Source organism: Miniopterus natalensis, chromosome X (assembly GCF_054644295.1).
Source record: "Miniopterus natalensis isolate mMinNat1 chromosome X, mMinNat1.hap1, whole genome shotgun sequence".
Classification (NCBI taxonomy): Eukaryota; Metazoa; Chordata; class Mammalia; order Chiroptera; family Miniopteridae; genus Miniopterus; species Miniopterus natalensis.
In genome coordinates, this window is record NC_142103.1 from 73,857,505 (window position 1) to 73,884,953 (window position 27,449).

Consider the following 27,449-nt stretch of genomic DNA (forward strand, 5'->3'; position numbering starts at 1 on the left):
TCTTATTTAAATATGTTCATAAATGGCTGAGTGATTTCATATCCCATTCAAAAAATAGATTGCTAAGACTCAAGCAAAGTATCCAACTAAAGCAAAATGCTTGTCTTTAGACTTGAAAAATATGTTTTTCACATGTTTCTTAGCTCTTAGTTGCTTTAGGTTATTTATTATGTTGAGAGATGGCCTTCTGACATTCCCCTTGAGAAAATTAAGCATTTTTATTCAAGAAGCTTCTTTGGGGGCTGTAGGTTGCATTAGAATTTAGAACTCAAGAAGAAAATAAAGAATATTATCAATGGACTTTCTCCATTTGTTGAATTGTATCAATAATACTGAAAACATTTTGACCCAGGAAAATGGTATCATGTCTGTTTATTTATATCAATTTACTGAAAAGTTTCTATCTAGGCTAATATATATCTACACATATATTTTGGGGGTAAAGTGGCAATAATATAAAATGAACCTGATTTATAACTCATTTTGACATTTTTAGAAATAGATGCTATTGAAAAATATATGGCATTTTACTCCACTTTAAACTTGGAGAAGGAAAAGCACTCCCTAAGTGTACCTATTAAGGCAAAGAGTTATGAAGATGATAACTTACTTCCTTGTTGCCTTTGTGGGGTGTCAAAAGGATAAATCAGGAAGAATGTACAAAATATTGTAAGCTTCATAGTAATTGTGTGCTTGATATTTTTTCCTTACAGTAAAAAGTTTTACACACTGAATTCCACCTTCCTGAGATCCCTTTACTGACATCTTTTCCTCTACTATTTCTCCTTTGATCTTCCTATCTGCTAACTCCAGAACCACCTTCTTTTATCCAGATATCCATATACCCACCTTCATTTTAAACCATTAATCCACATATCCTCTTAACTCTGAACATGCTTTTTGGAGGGCTGGTATATGTGAGACTCAATTAGGAAATCGAGATAGACCAAAGAGCATCCCAAGGTACCTCTGAGTTATTAAATGAGGAGATGGTAGATGTCTATACTTTATTCATTTTGGGGTCAGAAAGATTGTCCCCTTTCACAGTTAAGATTGATGAGGATTTTGGTTTATATTTCCCTTATTTTTCATTATGTAAGGTGCTATTTCTGGCTAAAAATAGTTCAGTGAATAATGAGCCAGAAAAAGAGTCTTGTCTTCAGGTGAGGAAGATCTGGAAAAATAAAAAAGCCCATCAGTTGGGAATACTAAGGTGAATTTCCCATCAGGAAAACCACAGAGATTGTAGGTAGACAGATAATTTCCATATAGCTCATTTTTCTGTAATAATCAAAGGATTTCATTGGCATGGGCCATCTCCACCTACTTTACACTCGCTTCTCTGCATTAAAAGTGCTCTTGGTGTTCCACTGGTCTCATTTTGGTAGAACAAATCTTCAGCTACTCCTGCAGAACTGAGAGCTAAGTAGAATGAAGATTTCCTTTCTCTGCATCAAGTGTTAAAGGAGGGGAAGGAACTTTTAAGAAAAGTAAGAACAACCATTTGGAGGGGATAGCTTAAGTATATAGTCATCCCATGCAGCCAGGGACAAGGAGATGGATTTGTTAACTATGAAATCCACTATAATCATTTTAAACTCTTAAAAGGTACACAGATAAAATGAGAAGATCCATTTGCTAGTTTTCATTGTATAGCTGTACATTTAGACTTCCTTTGAAAGCCCAAGGCATTGAATGACAAAGCAGGAAAAGAAGGGGTTGGAATTTTTGCATTAGGTTGGTAGAAGTTGTTAAGTAGATAGTTGTAGACATCTGGGTTCTGTTCAATAAAGTCATAGGTCTTGCTAGTTGGTATAATAACACCCTACCCTAGTTGTTTGTTATGCAGGAAAATGACCTTGTGATATTTACTTTATTTTAACTAGTTTTGAATTTGCAAGGTTAGACTTCAAAAAGCTAGTCATTTCCTCCTAGATAATTGACCTTGAATTAGGATATACTATCAGGAGAATACATTGCCACCAGGTAAGTGGTGGTTGGTGCTTTGGTTATGGCAAATTTTAGCATCTCTTGAAGCTGTGCTTCCCATAGTTGTGGTTAATGGAATACAACAGAAGAGGAACTCACTCATCTGTTTGGTCCTTCAAAAATTATCTCACTGTTTTAATATAAACATTAGAAAGGGTTAGATTTGAAATGTCTATGTGCTAAATTTAAAGAGATGCGAACACTTGGGTTCACTAATCCTAACTGTTCTAATCACCACTTGTTCTAACACTGGTTTCTTTTCCAGGCTTGAACAGAACATTTCTCTTACCTTAAATTTTTCTACCTATTTAACCAGAAGCCCTTCTGATTCTCTAGGTTCTGTTTTCTGGGCAAGTAGTTCAAAAGTCCAAGCACTGCATCTTTATGGGGACAGCAGGCAGAAATTCTTCGACAGAGTTAAATTTGATTTTCTATTTATAGTCTTTTTTTCTTTTCCCAGTAATCCTTGCTCTGTTACTCATGGGAAGGAGAGTATCTGTGCTTGCATGGACTAATCCACAAAAATCAAACACACTCTAACGTCTGGTAGTAAAGGCCGGCTGGACTTGGACTATTAGTATGCAAACTATGCTTCAATATTTGGGACAAAACACTTATTTCAAATTGAATCCCCAATACTCTGTTGCAACCACATATATACTCACACTTAACAAGCCTTGTATTCCAATTTAGGGTTAAAAAATATTACCACCACATGCACAGAAGGAAAAAATAAATATGTATTGAATTTTTAATTAGCTCTAAGCACTTTCATGCATGCTATTGATCTTTATTAAGAGCTGAGTGTTGCCCAGCCCCTGTCACTCAGTGGTTGAGCATTGGCCCATGAACCAGGAGGTCACGGTTCAATTCTGGGTCAGGACTCACGCTGGGGTTGCCGGCTCAGTCCCCAGTAGGAGGCGTGCAGTAAGCAGCCAATCAATGATTATCTCTCATCATTGATGTTTCTATCTCTCTCCTTCTCCCTTGCTCTCTGAAATCAATTTTAAAAATTTAAAAATTAAAAAAAAAAAAGAGTGCTATTATGTGTTTTGCAGATAAAAATGCTGAGGTTTATAAGTTACTTGCCCCAAAATACACATCTAGTAAATGATGGAGCTGAGTTTCAAATTCAGGTTTATCTGACTCCAAAATCTATACTTCTTTTTACTGTACTGAACTGGCTTTTGCCTAAATATATGGCTTTGGCAATACTAGAATCTTCATGTGTTTCCTAAAACAGCAACTGGATTTAGGAGCCAATTAATAGGAACATTTGAGAACACCCTTTCTCACTGTCTTCCCCAAGTGTATTTTCCTCCACTCAATTTAACATTATAAACATTCATCAAGTACCTACAATGGGTAAGTTGTGGCACTCTGGGCACTGTGCCCATCAGACATAACTTGGTTATGATAAGTATTTGTGATTTACCAAGAGAGTCTTATGCTGAGGTTTTCCTTTCTGACCTCAGTTTTGGAATAATTCCTATTCCTGAGTTTAGGCCTCTCTCTACAGTCTTTAATTTGGTGAAAGTTTTCTTCATGGCAACAAGCCTAAGTAATATTAATAGTTTTGCCTGTTATGTCTCAGTCTTCCCTTGGTGAAGCAAGTGCCAAATTTTAGCATCTTTATCTGAAGTTCCAGCAAGGAGATGTTGGCTTGGAGAACTGGTATGACTTGCTTACAAGCAAGTTATTGCTGGAGTCCAAACTCCATGGAATTTGGTGTCCATTAAGCCCACTGTCTCTCCCAGGTGCCATATCGCTGCCCATACAGAACCACCTACAAATGTTTCTGTGACAAACACAAACTGGATCACTGAGATATCTTGTGGTTTGGTAAACTATCTACTTTCTCTCTCTCTCTCACTTCAAATCAACCCTCACTTTCCAAGAAAGAGAGGCAACATGTATGGTGTAGAGTAGAAATGTGTCTAGGCTTTGGAATCAGACAGACTTGGCTTCAAAATCACCCCCTTTTGTAATTGTGTGTGATCTTGGAGAAGTCATTTAACCATTCTGAGATTCAGAACCTTATCTATAATATGAGGTTAATAATACTTACCTTGCAGTGTTGTTGCGAGTATCAGTACTAATGTATACAATGTGTCTAGCAGGATGCTCAGTCATAGTGGACATTTCAGAAAAGGTGTGGATATCAGACATATGTTTGTGAGTACATTACTTTTTATCATATATAGAGAGGGGTGAAAGGGGCAAGAAGGGTTAGCTGAGTTTCCATATTTCTCTGTGTATCATTTTTAGAGTGTGTGTATTGCTGTTAATGAGTCTGTTTCACACTGGACTCTCCCTTGCTATCTCCCCTGCTCCTTCCCTTTCTTAAGCAATCTTAGTATTTAGGCCTTATTTTCAATTAAAGGGCAGTTGTTTACTCCTCCCAGAGAACAATTTTGCCTACTGTTTATTTTCTTGTGTGATTCCAGTGTAGCTGTCCCCCAGATCTCAGCTGATAATCCTTCTCTTCCCATTTTAATCAGTGCTGCCTTCTCCCCAGCAACTTTGAACAGAGAGCTGCACACACACGAATTAGAGCACAGTCTCAGAGCCAATGAAATGGTGGCTGAGAGGTGGTTCCAGTACCAGTGGTAATCCTATGTGCCACTGGTGGGAAAATGAGAATCTTTTGTCATCTATAAGTCTGTTAGTGCTTGCTACCACCCCCAACTGCCCCTCCAATGTAACATGTTTATCCTATTCTGATTTCTTTTCTACTCCTCTTCCCATGTTCTAGGCCTATAAACTTGAATTCTAATACCATTGATAGCTTCCTTCTTCTCTCTCTCTTTCCCTCTTAGTGCTTTTATACTTTTCTGGTGGCCCCTTCTGAATAGACTATCAAGAGTTAAATTGCACAAAATCCAAATGATAACAGTCAGCCTTGCTTTAAGCCCTGGCCAGTGAGTGTTAGAATTTAATTACTGTAGTTAGTAGCCACTTAGGAGTTGAGCAATCTTAATCCCTTAAGCATAGCCTGGCTAGAGAGGGAGTGTAGTTCTATCAGGTGTTTGCCTGCAAGGAAAAGTTGGAAAAGGATGTAAATCTGAATGGTGCTTCAACCGGGACATAAATGAAGGTCCAAAACTAGAAAAGGGTAACAGTAAGTCTTAGGGTAAAGCATCTGAACAAGCTGTGGGAAGTAGCCCCTGGGAGGGAGAGGCATTAGTAACTGTAACACTCTCAGTCTTTCCTAGTAAGATCCTTATAAAATGCCTTTGTGCAGTAGTTGCAGAGCCAAGTTTATTTTTCATTACTGCTACTAGGAGCCAGACAGGTCAGAGAAGAATTTCCCTTTGGGCTCAGCATGGTGTTACCCTCTTTTACTACAAGGATGCCTGACAATTGCACACTTGATTACGCTATACTTCTTTACCAGCAATGCTGGCAGAGAGTTATATTTCAGGATGGCAGAAAAGGGATGAGAAGGAGAAACTAGGCTTTGTAAAAGAGACTACTAATTTAAATGATACCACACAACACAGAAAACATAAAACTTAGAGATACAGCAAAAAGAGTCTTGTACTAGAAGTCAGGAGGCCAGGCTAGTTTACCACATAGTGACCTTGGGTCCTTCCTTGAGTCACAGTGTTCTTATCTGGAAAAAAGCCAATGGCATTACCTAACTTGCCAGCTCCTCAGGGTTGTCTTCAGAGTCAAGTGAGAATATTGAAAGTCTTTGTAGCTGACAAAATACTGTGTACATTAAACAATTATTACCTTAATTAACTTAGCATTTAATATTTAAAACAAAAACAAAACTGAACCAAATAGCTGAGATTCACACCACTCATCTTCCCCCAATTCTGCTTCCTTCTGTTAATTGACAATAAGGTATAACTTGCAATAAGACCAATGATTTAAACCTTACTTTTTTTCTTTCACTGAGGAATAACTGGTCTTCTATAACCTATAAAACTCTAAGAGAGATTTTTAGCTCTGCCAGTTATTAACCTACTGGGGGAAGTTACCTAATCTCTCCAAGCCTCAGTTTTCCATGTAACATGATTTAACATAGTGCTTCCCACATAGCAGAGTCTCACCAACTTTTAGCAGTTATTATTATTACTCTAAGAAGCTTGTCCTTGTTGACCTCCTTTTACCAATTGGCAAATCTTTTCAACTTTGTTACCTAGCCAGTAATTTCTCTGGAACCAAGGCTCACAATATAATCTCTTCCTTGACAGATTAGTGTACCCTGCAATCACAGCTCTTCCCTTTCTCTCCAAGTTTGCTGGGCTGTGAAACTACCATGCCTCCCACCTCCATATGAGGCAATTTTGATCAGCCAGGAATAGTACTCTGTTCAGAGACAGCAAAGCTATCCACAGCTTTAGAGGTTGAGTGGAAACTCCCTCACCTGAGTGGAAACATCCTACCCCTGAGGTGCCCTTACCTGAGACCTTGCTCTTGATCTCACCTACCACTGGTGGAGCAAAGCAAACACACACACACACACACACACACACACACACACACACACACACACTACTGAATTAGTGAATTTCATCTTCCCTAGACCACAATTGCTGCAAGAAGCAAGCAGAACCAATGGTTCTAACATTAGTTTGACTGCCAACCTCATGATTCTCATCAACATGACTTCATAAGGCTGAGGAAAAGTAAAAACAAAAACTCAACATCCCCTCTTTATTATCTAACCACTTCATTCCCAGAAGGCTTGTTAGTGAATGTGTTCTTAGGTCCTGTGCACGCTTTCAGATGGTTGTTTGCATAGGGCCAGTTTGGCAATAAGGCAATCTCTCCAACTCCCCAATGATTTGCAGTTAGATTATGTGGGCTTACCACACTCACATTATTACAGGCATGTGATGCCTTGATTGGAAAGAGACAGGTATTTTTAAAGCCCAGTGAACAGAAAGCACTGACCGAGTCTTCATCACTTTGCTCTTTGAGTTATAGCCAAATGAGGGACAACTTTGCATAGTTGGAAGGTTCCTTTTGGCCTTAGGAGCTCCAAAACGTGGTTCAGCATGTTGTTACAAAGTATCAAAATATGCAAAATATGGGATTATGACATTTCAGACACCTTTTCAAACAACTGTGATTTTTCTTCCTCCCCATTTATGAAATCATTTGCAGTACATGGTCTCCTTTTGCTAAACTAATGGGAAATCTGCACACATTATTCATCCATGGCTTTTCCTGCTGGGTGAAATAGTGGCCCTTGGGAGAAAGAAATAAGTGAATTGAAGTGATTCACAAGTTGGATCTGACACCCAACCTAGATCAGAATGGCCATCATCCTGTAGAGGCGAAATGGCTTGTTCAAGGATTCACAGTTCAGTGCAGCAAAACCAGCATTCAAACCTATGTGAAAGTCTGGGAAGACTCAGCCAAGCTCTTCCCCCTTCCTGGTGGCTGCTAGTCCCAGAGCAATCACACAGAGCCAGGTTATTGTTTTCTGCACTTTGTCAGCCTGGGTCCAAATTGCTCACCTCCTCCCTAACCCCAAATTAGTGATCCTTAACCTTACTAGAAAACTCTAATAATATAAAAAGGGAGAGAGAGAAGAGATATTTAAGAAAATATATGTTTTTAATGGTCCCAGTGGACTAGTTTTAAAGTCACCAGACCTTGATAATTATCTTATCAATGTGCTCACACCAATGCAAAATGGCACATATACACTGAGAGTCATTGCAGTATTGTTAATAATAGAATATGATTTTAAACCACTCTCCATCGATAGGGGACTGTTTAAATAATCACATTACATTCTTACAATGGAATGCTATGTAATTATAAAAATAAATGAGGCAGCTCAGTATGTGCCAATATTGAAAGGGCTTCATTATGTATCGTATTGAAAGCAAGAAACAAACATTGTGCATATAATGCTGATTTACATAAAGAAGAAATAATATATATGTATATATATTTGTTTGTGCATATGTATTAACTATTTTTTAAATAATATTCAATAAACTCATTAAAGTTTTGCCTATACAGAAAAAAAAATAGCATCATTCTCAATTTTATTGTATTTCACTAATAGAGAGCAGGGACATGGAGTATCCTCTATAGTTATTCCTTAGCACTGGAGGCCATGGGAAGGATTTGTAACTACAGTCCTTGCATATCTGAGCAGCAGGAAGATCTCTTTCCTCAGTGCGAGGGTGACCAATAGGTCTTGGTTTATTTATGACTTTCCTGGTTTTAGCACTAAAAGTCCTGGAAAAATTGGATTAGTCATCCTAATCCTCATCCTTTTGCTGCAGCCCTTAGCCAGCCAGGCTTGATAGTGTCAGGGAGGGAAGTTTCCAGCAGTGAGATGCATGGAGCTGTGTCACAAGTCCCTGCCTCCACAACCCACAATCTACTCACACTTAGAGTAGCAGGCACGTACTCTGTGAGGTATCCTCACCTAACAGACAAGGAAATTGAGGTTCAGAGAGGTTAAATCATTTGCCCAAGGTCACACAGCTAGTAAGCACTGGAGCCAGTCTGTCTGACTCCTGCCACATCAACAGGACCCTGGGGAATATAAAGCTTTCAGCAAAGCAGCGGCCTGGCCTTTCTTAAGTCTATGGTACCCAGAGTTGCATTTTAACTAAATCAAACGTTGTTGCTCTGAATCAACTTTGACTGGCCTGAGTTAGGAAATGGCTTTCTTCCCATCACCCTCGGACCCAAAGCAAAGAGAATAGATGTTCCAGGTTTTTGAACTGAACCCTTTGGGACAGTATAGAAGGACCTGGAGAATATTATGCTAAGCAAAATAAGCCAGGCAGAGAAAGACAAACATCACATGATCTCACTTATATGTGGAATCTAAAGAACTTAATAAACTGATGAACAGAAATGATTCAATGACGTGGAAGCATGGATCAGACTGAAGAATCTCAGAGGGATGGAGGAGGGCGGGTGGGTGGAGTTGGAGAGATTAACCAGAGAATTTATATGCATATATGCACAACCCAAGGACATGGACAATGGTGTGAAGAGGGACTGGGGAGGGGGGTGGGATGGAGTGGAATGTGTCACTGAGGATAAAAAGGGACATTTGTAATATTTTGAACAAAAAATAAATTAAATAAATAAATAAATAAATAAATAAATAAATAAATAACAATTTAAAAAGAGCCATAGGCAAAAAGCTGCTTTCCCTGGTTGTACTCATAGTGGGAGTCTGCTTCTCACTTAAGTAGTGATAAACTACTCATCCCCAACTTGATCCGGCCTCCCTTCCAAGAATAGCATGAGAATAACAGGTAGCGGTGCATATCATAATGCTTGCCTACCGTTTGATTGAGTGGTGATGGAATTCAATTTGGCTATCTACTAGGGGTTCCTTTTGCTAGGAAAAGGTAAAATTATCCCTCAAAACTTCATCCATCAAAAATCAGACTGAGCCACAGAAAAACAGATGTAGAAGATATAGTAGAAGCTTTGGGGACTAAGGAGGGGCATAGGAAAAGGTCACAACAGCAGCTGTGCTTGCCCTTTTCCAATAAGCATCAGGCAGGTGTTAATTATATATTGGAAACTGGGCTGCTTTACAGGCCCTGTTGAGATACTTTATAGAAGATATTTCATAAATATGGAGCAAGGGAAGTGCTTACTTTCACTGTTGACAATTAATTTATACATGCTGAGTTGTAGAGCACCAGGGGAGAAAGAGCACATGTGCCAGGGTGCAAGAATTTCCCGGGAATATTGGCCAAAACTGTGGTGATGCTGGGGTGGAGGGGGGGGGGCTGGAGAGGAAAGGTGGAAAAGGGCATAGAGAGGATAAATGGTGTTGGAAAAAATAAAATAAAATCTACTCTCTTAGCAATTTTCAAATATACAATACAATATTGTTTTAAAAAAGAGAATTTTAGGGAACAGATTTGGAGATTGGCTTATCAGAGAACCCAAAAGGAAACTGAAGCAGAGCTTTCTAAAGTTCTAACTTTCTCTGCAAGAGATGCCACAGTTTAGGCAAAGATATTCTGCCTATACTTAGGACCTGAATTACCTATGCCTTGATGAGTCCTGTATTTTTTTATATGAATGAAGCCAAATGATCTCTGCACTGATTTAACTCAGCATGACACTCAGTCCCACTACAAAACAGCCAGCCGTGAGAATTTAAGAGTAGAGACTGCAGTGCTATTTGTGTTTTAAGGTCAGATAGAATTGGCAGGAAGGACTAGGAGGCCTGTCTGTAGTATGTTCTGGTTTAAGAAGCAGCAGGTGGATCACATGACCTTGCAGTATGTACAAGGATTCTATTACCTTTCATAACTTCTTCCCATCTGTAGCATCACAAATATTGATTGCTACCAGAATGTGGCAGCTTGGACCAAGAGGAATACACGTGTGTCCCATTTTATGAAATAGCTATATACCTATAAATATGGTCACTAAGAAAAATTTTCCATATAGAATGCTGTTTCTCATAGCTTTACATAATAGCATTAGACATGCATTTTTCTGACAAATATTTTACCCCCAAGATGCTGCAAAATCTCAAAAATGCAAAACAAACACTGACGATCATTTTTGAGGGGAAAAATTTCAAATGGCTTGATAATGTCTTAGAAATAAAAATATATGGGCAAGCCACTTAAAGAAATTGAAGTTCAAAGTGTCTTTTATAGAGCAGAATTGAGTTAGCTGCCTTTTGAAGGGTATCTGAGAGGATTCAATAACTCAAGTAAAAGCATTTTATCAATCGCAAAGTGCTGTATACATGTGAATTCTCATTACTCTTCAAGTCGATCTTAGTCATTTTAAAAATCAAAAGAATTTCCCTCTCACCCATCATGGATTACCATTTGCCTCTTAGAGGGAAGCTCCTTAACAGTTTCAATACTAAGTTCAGGTATCCCCCACTTTTTGAAAGTTCGCTTTATGTCACTTTGCTTTTACAAAAGATCTATATTAGTACCTGTTTTTGCTAACCAAAAGAAATCAGAAGAGGGTTTTTGCTTTTACAAAACAAGGCAAAACGAAAATAGAGCTCAGTGCTTGTTCTGTAGCAGCCATTATAGAGGCAGTGCAGACCCTGAGCAGCAAGAGTGCTCCCTCCTAGCTCCTTCCCTAGGAACTCAGCATCTCAGCATCAAGCCCTCATAGCTTTGAACTGTATCTGTGAGTATCTGTGCTTTATCTCCATTTATTTTGTGCCTATATTAGGAAGATGTGGCCTAGGGTATCAGAAATGCCTAAAAGAGCTTGTAAGGGTGTTACACTTAGTGTAAAACTGTACATAATAAAGTTAATTTAGGTTTTATGTGTTATTTGGTATAATTTGGTAGATTATTTTGGAAGTCTGGGAATGCTCAAAAATTTTTCATATAAATTAATGGTAATTGCTTCTTCGTTTTATGCCTTTTGGCTTACCACAGATTTCATAGGAATGCTCTACTTTCAGATAGTGGGGCATGGCTCTGTTCACAGAATGCCTTTTAACTCTTAGCAATATACTGTCTTTTTCAAAACAAAGTTTGAGGGGGTATGTTTTTACTCTGTGGTGTACATATTAATCAGGTAAGCCCAGTTTTCTTGTCATGGATAAAATAGTGGAAAGAGCACAGAGCCCACCAGCATTCTGTAATTGTGAATCCTCAAATAAAGCAATAGAAAATGTCCAAGCTCAGATTTACCATCTGGAAATTTGAGATACCACTCTGCATGGTTGTGGTGAGGGGGCATTGAGATGATGTCATCTGCAAGAGGCCAGGAACTGGGAAGCACTGTGCAAATCCTCTTATGGGATAGGTAAGGGCTCTCCTTCCAATACCTGTCTTTGCAGGATGTGCTTGTTTGTTTGTGTCTCCCAAATTTTGTCTTACACCCTTATTAAGTTTACTGGCCCCAAGCAAATAAATGTCGATTTTCGTGCACATATTTTATTGACCCATTGATTGCTTTTTAGCTTCTGCTTGCACAAACCACTATTTAGAAACAATGATTGGTTTAGTAAGTTTCTCCTGAAGGGGGACCGAGTTTAAATGGTAAGAATTACAGGAACTTTACCTTCTCCCAACCCAGGTTTGGATATTTGTTGAAGTTCTGAGTGGATGATATAGAACCTATGTTTAGAACTTAAGAAACTATTGTATGGCCTTCTAACCTTTCTCCCAACTACACATAAATTACATCAACATTTATATGCTCCCAACTTAGTAATATATATCTCACATGTATATATCCTCACAAACTCTGGACTCATACACTGCAACCTCCTCTAATGCCAGGAATACCCACCACTCACTTACTTTGTCCTCTAGATAAAGCTATAGTAGTTATAATTTAGAAATTGCAAACTGGTTGCCTCTAGGCTGACTTTGGCATGAACACATGTTTTCTTTTGGCCTCACAATTTTTTTAATAAATTCAATTAGTTGCTAACATTTCAATATGATAAAATTTCACACAAATTTTAGCCTGGATTGCCAGCTTCTCTTTAAGAAAGGAATGAGCTGATAACACTGGTCAGCATTGAATAGCAATCACCTAAATCTTGGTAGCCACTGAGCTTGGGCTCTTCACTTCCCCTACTAGGTCTTGTTGACTCTTCTGTTAACAACCAGCATTAAGTAGATAGCCCTGCACTTAAAGCTAGTGTGTTCAAAGTGACCAATTTAATATCATAACAGAGAAGAGATTATTGTGATTTGGCTGGTGTACCCAATGACAGGGTGTATGAGTGGAACCCCTCATTTGAACAAGAAGGTAAACATTTAAGGCAATGAACATGAAGTCCCAAAGCTCTTTCAAATGGCTCTGAGTTCACATAACTTTGTGTTTGTTTACATGGATTATTGTTCCCTTCCTCTCCATTCCCACTATTTATATACCTTTGAGATAGGGAATGTGCTCGAAACTTATTTAACTGCCCCAAAAGGCCTAGCAAAAGATGGAGTCCATAGTAGCAGCTCAAAAAATATTAATAAAGCATTCTGTCCAATGATAAATGTATCACAAAGTCTTTCTTTTCTTTTCTTGACTTGACAAATGTTAGATTCATGGGATGAGAACTGAAGGTTTTGAAGACTTACTGTGTCCTCATATTAATAGATAAATTAATTAATTATTTTTGCTGTGTCTTTGGATGAATAACAGTATGTCATTAACATTAGGGAACAAGTAAGGGAAGAAAAAGAGAACATTTCTTAAGTACCAGGAAGGAGAATTAAAGAATGATCATTAGTAAGTGTTGATGGAAGGAAGTTGCTGGGGGGAGGAGGCTAATTTCTACTTAATTCAGTATGTCAAATCATCAGTGCCTTGGAATTTTCTGAAGGAACTAGAGGGCCCAAGGTTCTAGAAATCTTCTGGAGGAAAAAATCCCCCTCCTTGTTTTCTCATCACCACCTCCCTCCACCATCCTACCCCTGAAAGGAACAGGAAGAGAAGAGAGCTAAGTATGGCAGCAAGGATAAGAGAAAGCCATTGAAGTTGAGGGAGGCTTTAACCTGAAAATGGAGGGAAGGGAAAAATATCCAGCCAAAAATTGTAAAATGAGCTATTACATTAGACACTATATATGGTAGAATAAGAATAGTAAGAGAAGTATTTAGTAATTAACAGAGTAGAATAACTTGGGAAAAAGGCAAAAATAATGGATGTGGCTCCAGTTGTATAAAGTTGGAGCAGTTAAAATTTTGAACTTAAGTGTTTAGCAGAAAGAGATATTTATGACTGCCTAGATTTCATGAAGACTTAGTATAGAAAAATAAATGGCATAGAGGTGAGAAGGTTAAGGTAGAGAAAACCAAATACCATCATTGAGAGTATATACCGTTAATAGGCCACCTGACCGGAGAAAGGAGAATGATGTAATCACAATGTTTAGACAAGACTTGTTTTCTCATTGATGACGTAGTTTCAGCAATTTAAATGTAATTTCTCACTTTCCTTGCCACCTTTCCCCTTCCCACAAAATCTTATTGTTCTCTGTCTTGACTCCTTGGCATCATTCTTTTATAAGCATCTCAAAGATGGTACAATATCTTGAAACTCCCATAAGTTGTCAAGAGGACTCAGGTAAACATGGATTGCTCATGAACTGACTTTTCAGTTGACGTACAGAAGTTCTGTCCATTAGTTCTTACTACCTTATTGGTTAGAGAATTGAACATAGAGTGTAATAGATGTGTGTATATTTGGGAGAACAGAAGTAACAAAGGAGTATTTAGACCAGGGTCCCAAACTCTAATGCCTGCTGGAGTCAGGTGCCCCATCTGATGGGCACAGCTGCTATTCCATTCTGACAGATTGTTGCCATGTGAGAATATAGTTCCAAGGTTATCTGGCATTTTGATTATTTTAAAGAAACAGGAAGCTAGAATTTTAATATGAAATGTTTTGCCTTTTAAATAATATCAACTAATTTAAAAATTTGAAAAACACTAAGTGGGTCAAACAAAACACTTCCACAACCACTCAATGGTGAATTTTAATTTAGGTGATAGATGGAATTCATGATACAGCCTTGATTTGGTGACTTAAACTAAGTCTGGCTCTTCATCCATTCAGCATGGGTTTGGTTCCAGTTTGGTGTGAGTACTTTTCCCAAATAGCAGTCTTGCACATTGGCTTGTATCTATAAATATAACTGAGAACTTGCTCAATGGTAAAAATGGTAAGTAGGTTCTATGCTTGGATAGAGTCAGTCTGTTCAACAAGTAACTAAGAAATCAGGGGTCAGACTATGAGTTATGTAAAGAAAATAATTGGAAGGCAGTTCCTTTTTTGTGACTTTTTGCTCTCTCACCAGACATGAATCCTTTGAAGGCCATGGTAAAGACTTTGGATTTGGTTCTAAAAACATTTGGAAGCTATTGGAGGTTTGTGAGCAGGAAAGGGATGTGATCTAACTTAATATTCTAAAAGGAACACTCTAAAAGAGCTGACAGGAAGGCCCTATCTAGAGTTACAACCTGGATACATCTAGAAAATCTGCCTTTAGTTAATGCAGTCTCTTCCCCTACCCCTTCCTTCTTAGGCATGTTCTCATAGTCATATGTTAATGTCTCTCCTCTTCATCTCCTACCACCAATGGTGATGTTCTCCATAGTTCATAGGCCACACATCTTAAGAAACTTATAGCCTATATCATCCTGAATATGTTATCCAAAGGTAACCAATGCATTTTCTGATTGAGCTAACTTCCTTGAGTTCTTTCTCAGATATGTGACAAGAGATAGAGCCTTCTAGATATCTGATCTTCTCAACTGAGAGGAAGAGTGATATGGTCTTGCAAATTGAACAAATTACTCAACAGTATGCTTCTATCTTTCAGAAAATACTGAAGGAAGGACCTCTGCTGAAGAGCTGTAACTCCTTCAAAAGATGGAAGCTTAGATATTTTCTGGTTCGAGGACAAAGGCTCTGTTTTGCACACCATCCTGCGGTAAGAGAATATATAGGATATATATCTTCTAGAATATATATATGTATATATATGTATGTGTGTGTGTGTGTGTGTATTTATAAATCTTGTTAATTGGGTTAGTGTGTGGGTGCCAGAAAATATCTTATGAGGAAATAGGCTAATAACTAAAGACATTTGGCAAACATTGAGGCAGAAACTGAAATCTTCTAGTTTTCCTTTAACTTGGACTTTTGGACCAAATGGAGGACACTTTTCTCTCCCCTCCCTTTCCTAGTTCCCTTCCCTTTCATAGATTCCTCAGTCAGCTCTTCTACACCCAGAACCAACTACGTAATTTGTGGCCCCTGGTACAAAATAAAAATGTGAGCCTCTTACTTAAAAAGTAAAGAGAAATGCCAGTAAAGATACTAAAATATAAAGCAATGATTTGTCAAGGCATCTTTGATTTGTTATTAAATGTGTTCTAAGTAAAGAAAAAATAAAATTTTAAATTATTAACAATTTTCCCTTCCATCTGTATGATGTACAATGCCAGTTTTAAAAGCAAATAGAAAAGCATTTAACTCATGAAGAACCACCAAAATTATATAATTTGCATTTGGTGGCTCATACACATACATCTTGACACTTATACGTTCTACCAACATTCTCTAACTAAAAGGAAAAGGAATTTGGGGTTTCCCTATCTTTCCCTTCCTTCAATATTATAATTTTCAACATAAATGATTGCCTAATACAGGGAAGTAATATGAGCAAGAAAGAATACAATAAGGTTTCTTGGCTGTTCATGTTTCCTAGAACACCACTACTGTGTTTGAAATGAGTTCAAATTCCAACAGAATGTGTGGCCTCTCAGGGCTATCAGCTCCCCTACTTAGTCATAGATGTAACATGCTTACCTTATACTGTTTTGAGTCTCACTGAACTCCCAAACATCATGGGTCCACTGGAATTCTATGCTCATGGGTATTACGAATGCAAATGGAGTGACAAGATATGGGGTGGACATGCATATTGTGCATATCTCCTCTGCTCATATTCATGACCCATAGCCCCACTGGACTTCACTTATAAAACATAAGTTCAATGGTAAACTTATCAAGAATTTCAAGACTGCAACAGCAAAGCATTAAATCAAGTATGGGACCCTTCTGAACATGAGGCCTTCTACGACTGCCCAGATTGCAAACCACTGAAGCCAGTCCTGTCTGTATCCATAGTACTGATTTCCTGTTGCCGGCTGGATGTCACCTACTATAACCAGTGTATAACAAGACACAGGCTTAAAACTGGATGGGACTAGCAACATAGTCAAAGGCTTCTGGCTGATAAAATTGAAGCTAGTAGCTCCTATCTGCTCCACTAGGTCCCTAGCTAGACCACATCACATTATCTTCTCTAACATAAACCTTTAGTTTTGAATAATTCTGAATTACCCAGGCCTTCCTATAAAATCACATCAAAGTTTTGGGAAAAGTTGTTTTGGTTTAGTTTGGTTTGTTTTTTGTTTATCACATGTTATATCAACAAAAATCATGATGCTAAATAAATCCCAGCACTCAAACCAGAGTAATGATTGAATCATGACTGCCAAAAATGCCTATTAGTGTGCATGTGAATGTGCATGTGTGTTTGCTTTTTAGTGTGTTTTTGCCTCATTAACCAGATGGTTCCTTTTCCTTCTCCCTCATATCTTTCCAGTTTGCACACTTTGAAACAATTGATCTGTCTCAAGTCGTCTTGGCAGAAACTAGCTGTAGAAACCTTTGCCACAGTTTTTGTGTAAGTAAGGTTGTGAATGACTGAATGGGCAGGGGTGGGAGCTAGCTGGGAAGAGGGTTTGCCACATCCACTTATTGCCTTTTTGGAGTTCAGATTCCCCAAGTCTTCTTTGATCCTAAATGTGTATGGAAATCCACTTAAAGTAGCATTGCAAATGGGTGCTGAAGCTTATTCATGTAAACACTTTGACCATTCCACCATAGGAGGAAAAAAGCAATGGTTCTCTTCCCTATTACCAGTCTGTGATAAAGCCAAGCTGATTTCAGGGTGGGGGGAATGACTATTATAAAAATCAATCATCCTGATGAAGGTGATTTAGAGTATCACTGGGAGGCTTTCAAGAGACTGCTAATATGTTGTAGAAAATATCAGGATAATCAAGCTACATGATATCCTCTTTTGATGAAGCAGACAAGAGCCTAAATCCAAAGTGAAAGCTACCTTATGTTCAGATTACTAATGAAAGTACCTCAAAGAAAAAAGAGGATTTTCTAAGGAAATATTCAAGGGCTTGGCACTGCTGAAATTTCATAGAGATTTAGTCATTCAAGTTAATCCAGACCAGAAAGCTCACTGAAAAATAGCAAGTCCATTAGCTCAGGAATTTTCCCAGAACTGTCTTCTCCCAGCCTTGGTGTTGAATTATGGAGACTGGGTTTCCTCTTCAGGCAAGTGGAGGGTTAAACTCAGCAGACTAAAGAGCTACAGGCCCAATATCCTGCTTCTGTGACTGGCCCACATTCCATTCTCCTTTGAATGGAGAGCAGCTGGATATAAGAGGAGGCCCTACTCTCATTTCTTTCATTACATCACACTGACCCAGGGTAAAGCTGAGGATTCTGTTGACCTATTCCCTAAAAGCTTAGCCTTTGGCCAATGATCATACAGGCTGATGTTTTGGGTCTCCACTTTACAAAGAATTCCCAAAGGCTAGGTTGCCCCTTAGATTAATTGAAACACAGAGACACTGTTCATACAAGAATGAGTTTGGACCAAATGAATTGTTATCACAGTTCCCACTAGTTCTTTTTCCCATCTTTCACAGAAGGAAAAAGAAATTGCTTGTTGGTATGGTAAGCTCTAGTTCCAAGATTTTGGGGGCTAGTAGTAAAGGCAAGTAAGGCCATTGAAGTAATGACTGATGCTATTTCTATCCATGTTCCCTCCTGCTTTCTGGCAAAAGACCATATCATGGCCATGGTCTACCTCTCCTAACCTTCAGCATGGTTTTTCATTCTTGCCTGGGTTCTTGCAATAAGCAGGATTAAGAGAGACAACAGTAAAATTCTCTTCAGGTTGTTCTTGACCATAAGAAAGAAATAAACTAGATTTTCAGATTTCTCCATTCTCACTCTCCCCCCAAACAGAAAGGGGCATACTCTGAGGAACCATATACCCTTTTACTATTTTCAAGTAGACAGAGCAGCAGTAAGTGAGTAGGATTTTCAGGCAACCTCGCTTGAGGTTTAAAAGCATGTGTTCCAGAGCCAAAGAATCTGGATTTCAATTCTCTTTTAGCTTTTTGCCTACTAGGTGACCCTGGGCAAGCCATTTAATTCCCTTTGCCTTGGTTTTCCTGACTATGAAGTGAGAAAAGTCCCTATAGCATGGTGTTGTAATGAAGATTGAAATAATATACATAAGTTGCAACAGAACAGTGTCTGGAACATAGTAAATGCCATTAAAATGTTATTTATTACTATTATTACTAATTTATTATTATTATTATTATTATTATTATTATTATACTATTATTTGTGGTGGGTATCTAGGGAGCTGCAAGTGACCCTGGGAATATCTGTCTTCTATTTAAAAAGTCTCTTGGGTTGTGCTTGGTAGACTTGTCCAGATCCTTGGAAAATTCACAGGCTCTGTTTGGGGACAAATGTGTGAAGTGGGAACCATCTAATAATGTGACTTTTTGTTTAGGTAATCACACCACAACAGAAACTTACCTTGGTTGCACCCAACCGGAAAGACATGGAAGAATGGATTAACGTTATAAAAACTGTTCAACAAGGAGAAATTCGTAAGGTAAGGGAAATAGTAGAGAATCCACATAACTCTCAAGCATAAACACATAGTTGACTCCATTAGTTAAGCCATCTTTCAAACAGGGAAATAATAAGATGGAAGCAGAGACCATCTGGTCAGGAATTATACATGAATATCATTAGGAAACTTATTTAAAACTATTTATAAATAGGAATGATTCACTTAGACTCAGATCTTGGAAAGTATGTGGTTTAGATACCTCTGTCCACATCCATTTAATATGTAGATGTCACTATATGCCCAGTGGATGAGGTGCTCAAGATGTATGTGAGCAGCTAATTTAGATATTCTTTTTTTTTTTGGTCTTTAAATATGTCTTTATTGATTTCAGAGAGAGGAAGGGAGAAGTAGAGAGAGAGATAGAAACATCAATGAGAGAGAGTCACTGGTTGGCTGCCTCCTGCACATCTCCCACCAGGGGTTGAGCACGCAACCCAGGCATGTGCCCTGACTGGGAATCAAACCACAATCTCCTGGATCATAGGTTGATGCTCAACTGCTGAGTCATGCTGGTAAGGCTAATTTAGATATTCTTATGTTAACAAAGCTGAAATCAGCAGTCTTGACTTGGATCTGCTGAGTAACTACAGAAACAGCTAAGGAAACTGAGACTCACAAAGGAAAAGGAACCAGACCAAAATTAAATAACTACTTAGTAGCAAAGCCTATATCCTTAACCACTATGTGATTCTACCTTTCTGTTTATAATTGTCTACCAGGAAAAAAATGTAGAGGGACGAGCAAAGAGTTGTCCTCTTGAAAGCTTAGCAGGGTTATTTTTCTCCTTAGCAATAGCAAACTCCTGGTCACTGCTCCCTGCCACAAATGGTGCCACCATTCAAACTCTGGGCTATGCCTTCAGCCCACTATTCTGCAGACCTATCACAGTCAGAGGCTATGTAAGTTTAAAGGAGGAGCGATTTTTGTCATTTATTTACTTAGAACAGTGTCTGGCACATAGCAGAAGCTCAATAAACATTTGTTGAATGAATAAATGAATCTGAGGTTAATCTTGAAGCCAAAGTTTAGAAAGGGATTGATACATGGTTCATCTTAAAGCAAAGTTCTGCTCTGAAGCTCTTGGAGATAAAGGAGGAAATGAATCTACCCTTAAAAAAATCCTGATGTCTTAAATAACTAGCAAAGGGTAGATGATTGTTATAAGCATTTGTAACAAAGCAGTGTAGATAGTGGCTTGGTAATAATGGGTTTTAGAAGTAAAATCAGTGCCATGGAGAAAAAAACATCTGTTCTCACCCCCTAGGGTTTCTCAGGCTTTTGACCATTTAGTGTCATAATTGTACATTCTGCTAATAATAGCTATGAGTACATCACAAGTCCACTGAAGTGGGGTCTCGGTACCTCTCCACATATCATTAAGGCCTCTCTCAGGACCACACTGCATATGCTTAATTGAGAGATTCTTTGCTTAGAATCTGAAGATGGTCTTTGCATGACTTAGCACTCAACATTTCACTCCTTTGTTATTTTCTTCTTCCTTTCCTGGTGGATAAGCACATCCTGTCCCTCCTGTCCACCCACAATGAGGCCACTATGGCACAGCATTAGAGGTAGCCACAAAGAGTTGTGATTTCCATACTCCTCTCCTACCCTCCCTCCTGTGGACCAATCCCTTTCTTTCCCTCAGCTTATCTCTATCCAAACTGGAGCACTTTTCATGAATCACACATTTTCAATTTGGCAAAAAAGGCCACATGGGATATTTTGAATTTTAATTATTAGTCTGGGAATGCAGAAACTTCTACAGAAAGCCATAAGAGAACTGATCTGTAATTCCTGATGCAATTGAATTAAACACCTTAGTGTTAACTACCCTGCCCAAACTAAAAAGGAAAAAAATAATAATTTGACAGTTTGCTCTCTTGAAAAAGTTGAGTTTCAGAGTGTAATCACAACTTCTGTAGAGCTGCTCTAGAGACCTGAATCTATTAAGGAACACTTTTAGCTGAAAGTAAAATGTCTCACCACCAGCATCTTAGCAGTTCATCTTGCTTGAGGCTTAAAGAGTCAAATATGCTTTCTCTCACATAAAGTTCATCTCCAATGGTCTATTCTATCTTCTGTCACCACCAATACCTGACTTGGGGTGAAGAAAGATTAATAATTAACTTAGTGGTATATTAAAGTCACTACAAAGTAATTGGAGAACTTATTGGAAACTAGTCAGTACACATTAAGGAGTGAGTTCCTACTAGGTGACCAGTTTTGTTCTATAGAGAGTTGAAAAAAGGTGTTGCTGATCCTGGCCTCAGTGGCCTTTTTAGGCAGTTGAGGAGACAAAATGTACACAAATAAATAGTTAAGTGACAGTATTCAAGATAAATAACAATTTTCAGAGATGTTACAAGGCAGTGCATGACTGATTGCCAGATGAATAAAACAGACATTAAAGTGGTATGGGAGTTCAAGGGAGGAAGACATAAATATGTGTTGGAGTCCTCTGGGAAGAGTTTATAGAGGAGAAATTTGAGACTGGGCTTGAAAGATGAATAGGATTTTATTGGTAGCAGGGGATTAGGAACAGGCAGAAGTCATGAGCTGAGTAATAGAAAAACAGAACCTTTTTGGAATAGGGTGAAAAAGGGACTCTATTTGTCCAGAAGAGTTTGGGAAAGTGAGTTTAAGAAGTGTGTCTGAAGAAGTAAGTTGAACTTGATTATGAAAGATTATCAATGTCAGGATAAAGAGTGGGGAAGAGTTGCAACATGATCAAAGTTCAGTTTAAGGGTGGATTAGAAAGAGAAGATAGTTTATCATAGAGATACTTTAGGAATACAAGCTGGATTAGACAAGAGATAAACTAGAGACCAAAAGATCATAGAGGAGGCTGTAGATTAATGTAAGCAAGACAAAGTTAAGCCCCAGAATGAGGATAGAAAGGGAAGGTGAATAGCAGATACCGAGTTGGGGTGGGGGGCAAACTTAAATATATGAGAGGCAAAGGAGAGAGAAAAGTCACAAGCAAATGAAAGTTTTGAGCCTGGGAGACATAAAAAAAGAATAAAAGGGAAAAAATTGGAAATAAGGAGCTGCATGGAAAACTAAATTAAAAGGTTAGCTCTTTCTAATAATGAATTATCATGGAAGCATTAACTGTGGGAACAGGAATAGACCTTAAAAGTCATCTAGACTACACATTCTAGACTTTTAAACATCCTTAGATCAAGTCATGTAGCCTTTATTTGAATTCTTTCAAAAATGGGGAAGTAAGTTTTTTTTTTGCAAAAAACTCTATTCAATGTTCCTAAAGCTCTAAATTTTAGAAAGTTTTTTCTTAGTCTTTGGGCTAGTAGAATAACTTTCTAACATTCAGTGTGAGCTGCAAGAATGGTATCAGCTGCCTTTGAGGTACAAAGCTCCATGTCATTGGAAGTATTTATTTACTTACCTATTATTTTAAAAAATTTTGAAATTGATTTTAGAGAGAGAAAGGGGGAGAGAGAGAGAGAGAAACATCAATGTGAGAGAGAAATATCCATCTGTTGCCTACCACACATGCCCCAAAAGGGATCAAACCTGCAACCTGGGTATGTGCTCCGGCCAGGAATCAAACCCACCACACTTTGGGATGACATTCCAACCAGTTGAGGCACAAAGGTCAGGGCTCACTGGAAGTATTTAAAGCAAACTAATTAAACAACTTTTAAAAATTTTGTATAGAAAATTAATTTTTCATAGTGACATCAGCAAGATGGGAGACTAGGAGGTCTCAATGCTTATCTTCTCTCTTACAAAAACAACAAATAAGCAACCACATGCCAAGTGGAATAGTTCTGAGAGTGCTCCAGAATACAATAAAGAAGCTTCAGAAACTCTATGGAGCACAGACAGACTACCCACATAAAAAATCATAGTAAGAGAAGACAACAAAGTGGCTGTGCAGGTAACTGCAGTACCCACTGCCTTCCACAACCAAATCAAAATTACAACTAAAATACAGAACAACCATCATTCAGGACCTCCTGAAATATAGCTGAACAGAAGTCCTACAACTAGGGACTGAAGAAGCACATCGAGACCGGTAGGAGAGGTGGAGACTAGAGGTGCAATCTGGGCTGAATCATGGAGACACAGCCATGGGCGTATACCTAGATGCCCTGGTTTAAAACCAGGAGGGATAGCTCAGCTGTGGAGGTTTCCCGGAGGAGCAAAGGGTCCCAGTCCACATCAAGCCCCCACAGCCCAGGGTCCCAATGCCAGTGAGAGAAGTCCCCACAACTTCAGGCTGTAAAAAGCAGCGGGGATCATGGCTGAGTGACACGGAGGCTGCAGAAGTCTTAGGCAGTTCCTCTTAGAGAGCCAGCACACAGACTTACTCAGACATACTCCCTCTGAACTCCAGTGCTGGGCAGCAGCTTGAAAGGAACCTGGGACATTCAGGGAGGAACTAACTTTGCCTGGAATCAGGACCAGAGCTGGAGGGGCAACTTTCTCCCAGACGGAAGGCTGTCAGAGGCCATTGCTCTTCTGATGAGCCCTCTCCCCACAGAGCTGGCAGGCAGGTGCCTTCTCTGAATCTCCATCAACCTGACTCACACCTTTCACCCACCCTAGTGATTCCCGGAGACCCTGCCCCTCCCTATTTGCAAGTTCACTCAAGCCATTTTCAGTGGCTTCTCTATGCAAGTAGCCCTTCTAGCCTCATGCTTAGGACTTTCTTAAAATCTCTCCAACAAGCAGCAGCTGACCTTAGCATGCTCCATACCTCTCGATAAGCGGCAGCCTGCATTGGTTCATAGCTCGGCCTCTCTTGGACACCTCCAAACCCAGTACAAGTAGCAGCCATCTACAGATTGCTGTGTAGCTCATGCTGGGTGACCCTGGGCAAGGCACTGGCACAGGCTGACTTTGCACTTCCCAGGAGGTCCCAGAGACAGTGCACCCAGTGGTGATCTTCAACCACTCTAGATTATAAACCTACCATATCCATGAGTGACACACTCAAGAGGAGAACTCAGTGAACACCAAAGCCCCACTGAAGTAAATCCTGCTCCATAGGGGTATCTCCAGCATAGCAGCTCTTTGGCTGTAGTTGCAGCTGGTCCTCGCAGCCGATTGGCCTGGGGGTCAATTCCTCCGAGTGATGCCAATAGCAACCAAGGCTCAACTACAAAGGGACAGTGCACACAGCACACTCAGGGGAGCACCTAGAAGGTCCAGCTCAGGTGACTCAAGAGGCTGAGCCACTGGGCCCTACAGGACACTTACTATACAAAGTCACTCTATTAATTCCAGGAGACATAGCAAGCAGCTCTACCTAATTCACAGAAACAAACACCTGGAAGCAGCCAAAACGTGGAGGCAAAGAAACATCTTACAAAGGAAAGAACAGAAGAAATCTCCAGAAAAAGAACTAAATGAAATGGAGCCAAGCAAGCTACTAGATATAGAGTTCAAAACAATGATTATAAGGATGCTCAAGGATCTTAGTAAAACTATTAAGGAAACTAGTGAGATCATCAATGACATAATAAAGAATCAGTCAGAAATGAAGATTACATGAACTGAAATGAAGAATAGTTTACAAGGAATCAACAGTAGAGTAGAGGACGCTGAGAATCAAATCAGCAATTTGGAATATGAAGAAGCAAAAAACACCCAATCAGAAGAGCAAAAGAAAAAAAAATCCAGAAATATGAAGATAGTGTAAGGAGTCTCTGGGACAACTTCACGCAGCCCAACACTCAAGTTATCAGGATGCCAGAAGGAGAAAAGGAGAGCAAGAAATTGAAGACCTATTTGAAAAAATAATGACAGAAAACTTCCCCTACCTGGGGAAAGAAATAGACTTACAACTCCAGGAAACACAGAGAGTCCCAAGCAAGAGGAACCCAAGAGGAGCCCACATCAAGACACATCATAATTAAAATGCCGAAGGTTAAAGACAAAAAGAGAACCTTAAAAGCAGAAAGAGAAAAGCAGCTATTTACCTACAAGGGAGCTCCCATATGACTGTCAGCTGATTTCTCAACAGAAACCTCGCAGGCCAGAAGGGAGTGGCAAGAAATATTCAAAGTGATGAAAACCAAGATCTTACAACCAAGATTACCCAGCAAAGCTATCATTTAGAACTGAAGGTCAGATAAAGACCTTCAAAGAAGAAAAAGCTAAAGGAGTTCATCACCACCGAACCAGTAGTACATGAAATGTTGAAGGGTCTTCTTTAAGAAGTAGCTAATGAAGAAAAGAAACTAACAGAAAAATAGACCCAGAAACATTGAAGCATGCAACAGACTGTCGTATCTCAGAGGGAAGAGGGAAGGGGGTGGAGGGTGGGAAGAGATTAACCAAAGAAACTATATGCATATATGCATAACCCATGGACACAGACAATAATGGGGTGAAGGCCTGGGGAGGGGTAGGAGCAAGGTGGAGGGGGTTAATGGGGGGGAAAATGAGACACCTGTAATACTTTCAACAATAAAGATAAATTAACAAACAAACAAAAACAAAAACAAGAAAGAAAATTATAGTAAGCAGTTTACTTGCATAGCCCATCCTCCAGCCTGGCAGAGCTTGGAACCAAGAGGAATTTCACTGGCCTGATTTCCAATGGAAAAGGAGAGCAGGAGGATTCCAGCAACCCTAGAGTGGCTGAATGGATGAGAAACAAGATCCATAAATATGCTGTCTACAAGAAACTCACATTAAAATTAAACACACCATAGGCTGAAAGTAAAGGGATGGAAAAGATATTTCATGCAAATGGTAACCAAATGAAAGCATGGATAGCTATACTATTATCAGACAAAATAAACTTTAAGTCTAAAACTGTCTCTTGAGACAAAGGAAGACATTATAAAATGATAAAAGGTCAACTCAACAGGAAAATATAACAATTATGAGTATATATGCATCCAACATCAGAGTACCTACCTAAATATATAAAACAAGTAATGACAGACCTGAAGGCAGAAATTGACAACAATACAATAATAGTAGGGGGCTTCACTACCCCAATTACAATAATGGATAGAACATGCAGACAGAAAATCAATAAAGAAACATCTGACTTGAATAACACTATTGACCAAATGGACTTAACTGACATATATAGAAATTTACACCCAACAACAGCAGAAGACACATTCTATTCAAGGTCACATGGAACATCCTCCAGAATAGAAAACATGTTAGGTGACAAAACAAGCCTTAACAAATCTTAAAAACATGGACATCATTCCAAGTATCTCTTCTGACCATAATGTAGTGAAATAGAAATCATTAACAGCAAGAAAATGGAAAAATTCACAAATACATAGAAACTAAGCAATTCAGTTTGAACAACCATTGGGTAAAAGAGGAAATCCAAAGGGAATTTTAAAAGTATATTGAAAATAATCCTCAAGTTTGGAGTGGGCACATGGCTAACTACTTAGTGACTCCATTTTATAGCCTCCTTTGCTGTAAAATGTTTGGTCATGTGACTAAGTTCAGTGAAATGAGAGCTGGAGTGATGTGTGCGTCTTCTAGATCTCATCCTTAGAAGTGTGCTCCATTTTCTGGTGTTTTTTTAAAATTTATTTTATTGTTGAAAATATTACAGATGTCTCTCATTTTCTTCCCTTTACCCTCCTCCCCCTATCTCCCACCCCTTTCCAGTTCTTCCCCTGATTATTGTCTGTGTCCATGGGCTGTATATATATGCTTATAAGTTCTGTGGTTAATCCCTTCCCTCCCTCCTTCCCACCTTCCCTCTGAGATGTGTCAGCCTGGTTCATGCTTCCCTGTCTGTGGTCCTATCTTATTTGTCAATTCATTTTGTTTATTAGATTACACATAATAGTGAGATCATGTGATATTTGTCTTTCTCTGACTGGCTTATTTCATTTAGCATAATATTCTTCAGGTCCACCCATGCTCTCTAAAACTTGGGGATTATTTTTTAAAAAGAATAATATTGGGGAATAATCAATATTGCCTAACAGAGACAAAAAATAATGAAAACCTCAGAATATTCAGGATTGTTTCATCCATCTATTTTATTTTATTTTATTTTATTTTATTTTATTTTATTTTATTTTATTTATTTTTAAAAATAGAACAGTTTACTTTTAATAGCTACTGAAAGTTTGGCACAGTCAGCCAATACAAAAACAAACAAACAAACAAACAAAAAACCCCCACACAAAAAAACTCTGATTTATGTTAATAAGGTATGAGATAAGACCACTATAATTCAAGGCTTATTATGTTTAATATTAAAGCATCTTTGTACCTTCAAAAAAAG

General features: G+C 38.7%; 1 protein-coding gene across 1 annotated transcript in view; it reads left to right on the forward strand.

Annotated features, from left to right (window-relative positions):
* DGKK (diacylglycerol kinase kappa) overlaps positions 1–27,449 on the forward strand; it is a 131,485-nt gene that overhangs the window by 31,651 nt on the left and 72,385 nt on the right. Inside the window, exons 2-4 of the mRNA XM_016218537.2 lie at positions 15,269–15,379; positions 17,063–17,143; positions 19,073–19,177. Of these exons, the coding sequence (XP_016074023.2) occupies positions 15,269–15,379; positions 17,063–17,143; positions 19,073–19,177 (297 nt within the window). The remainder of the gene's footprint in view (positions 1–15,268; positions 15,380–17,062; positions 17,144–19,072; positions 19,178–27,449) is intronic.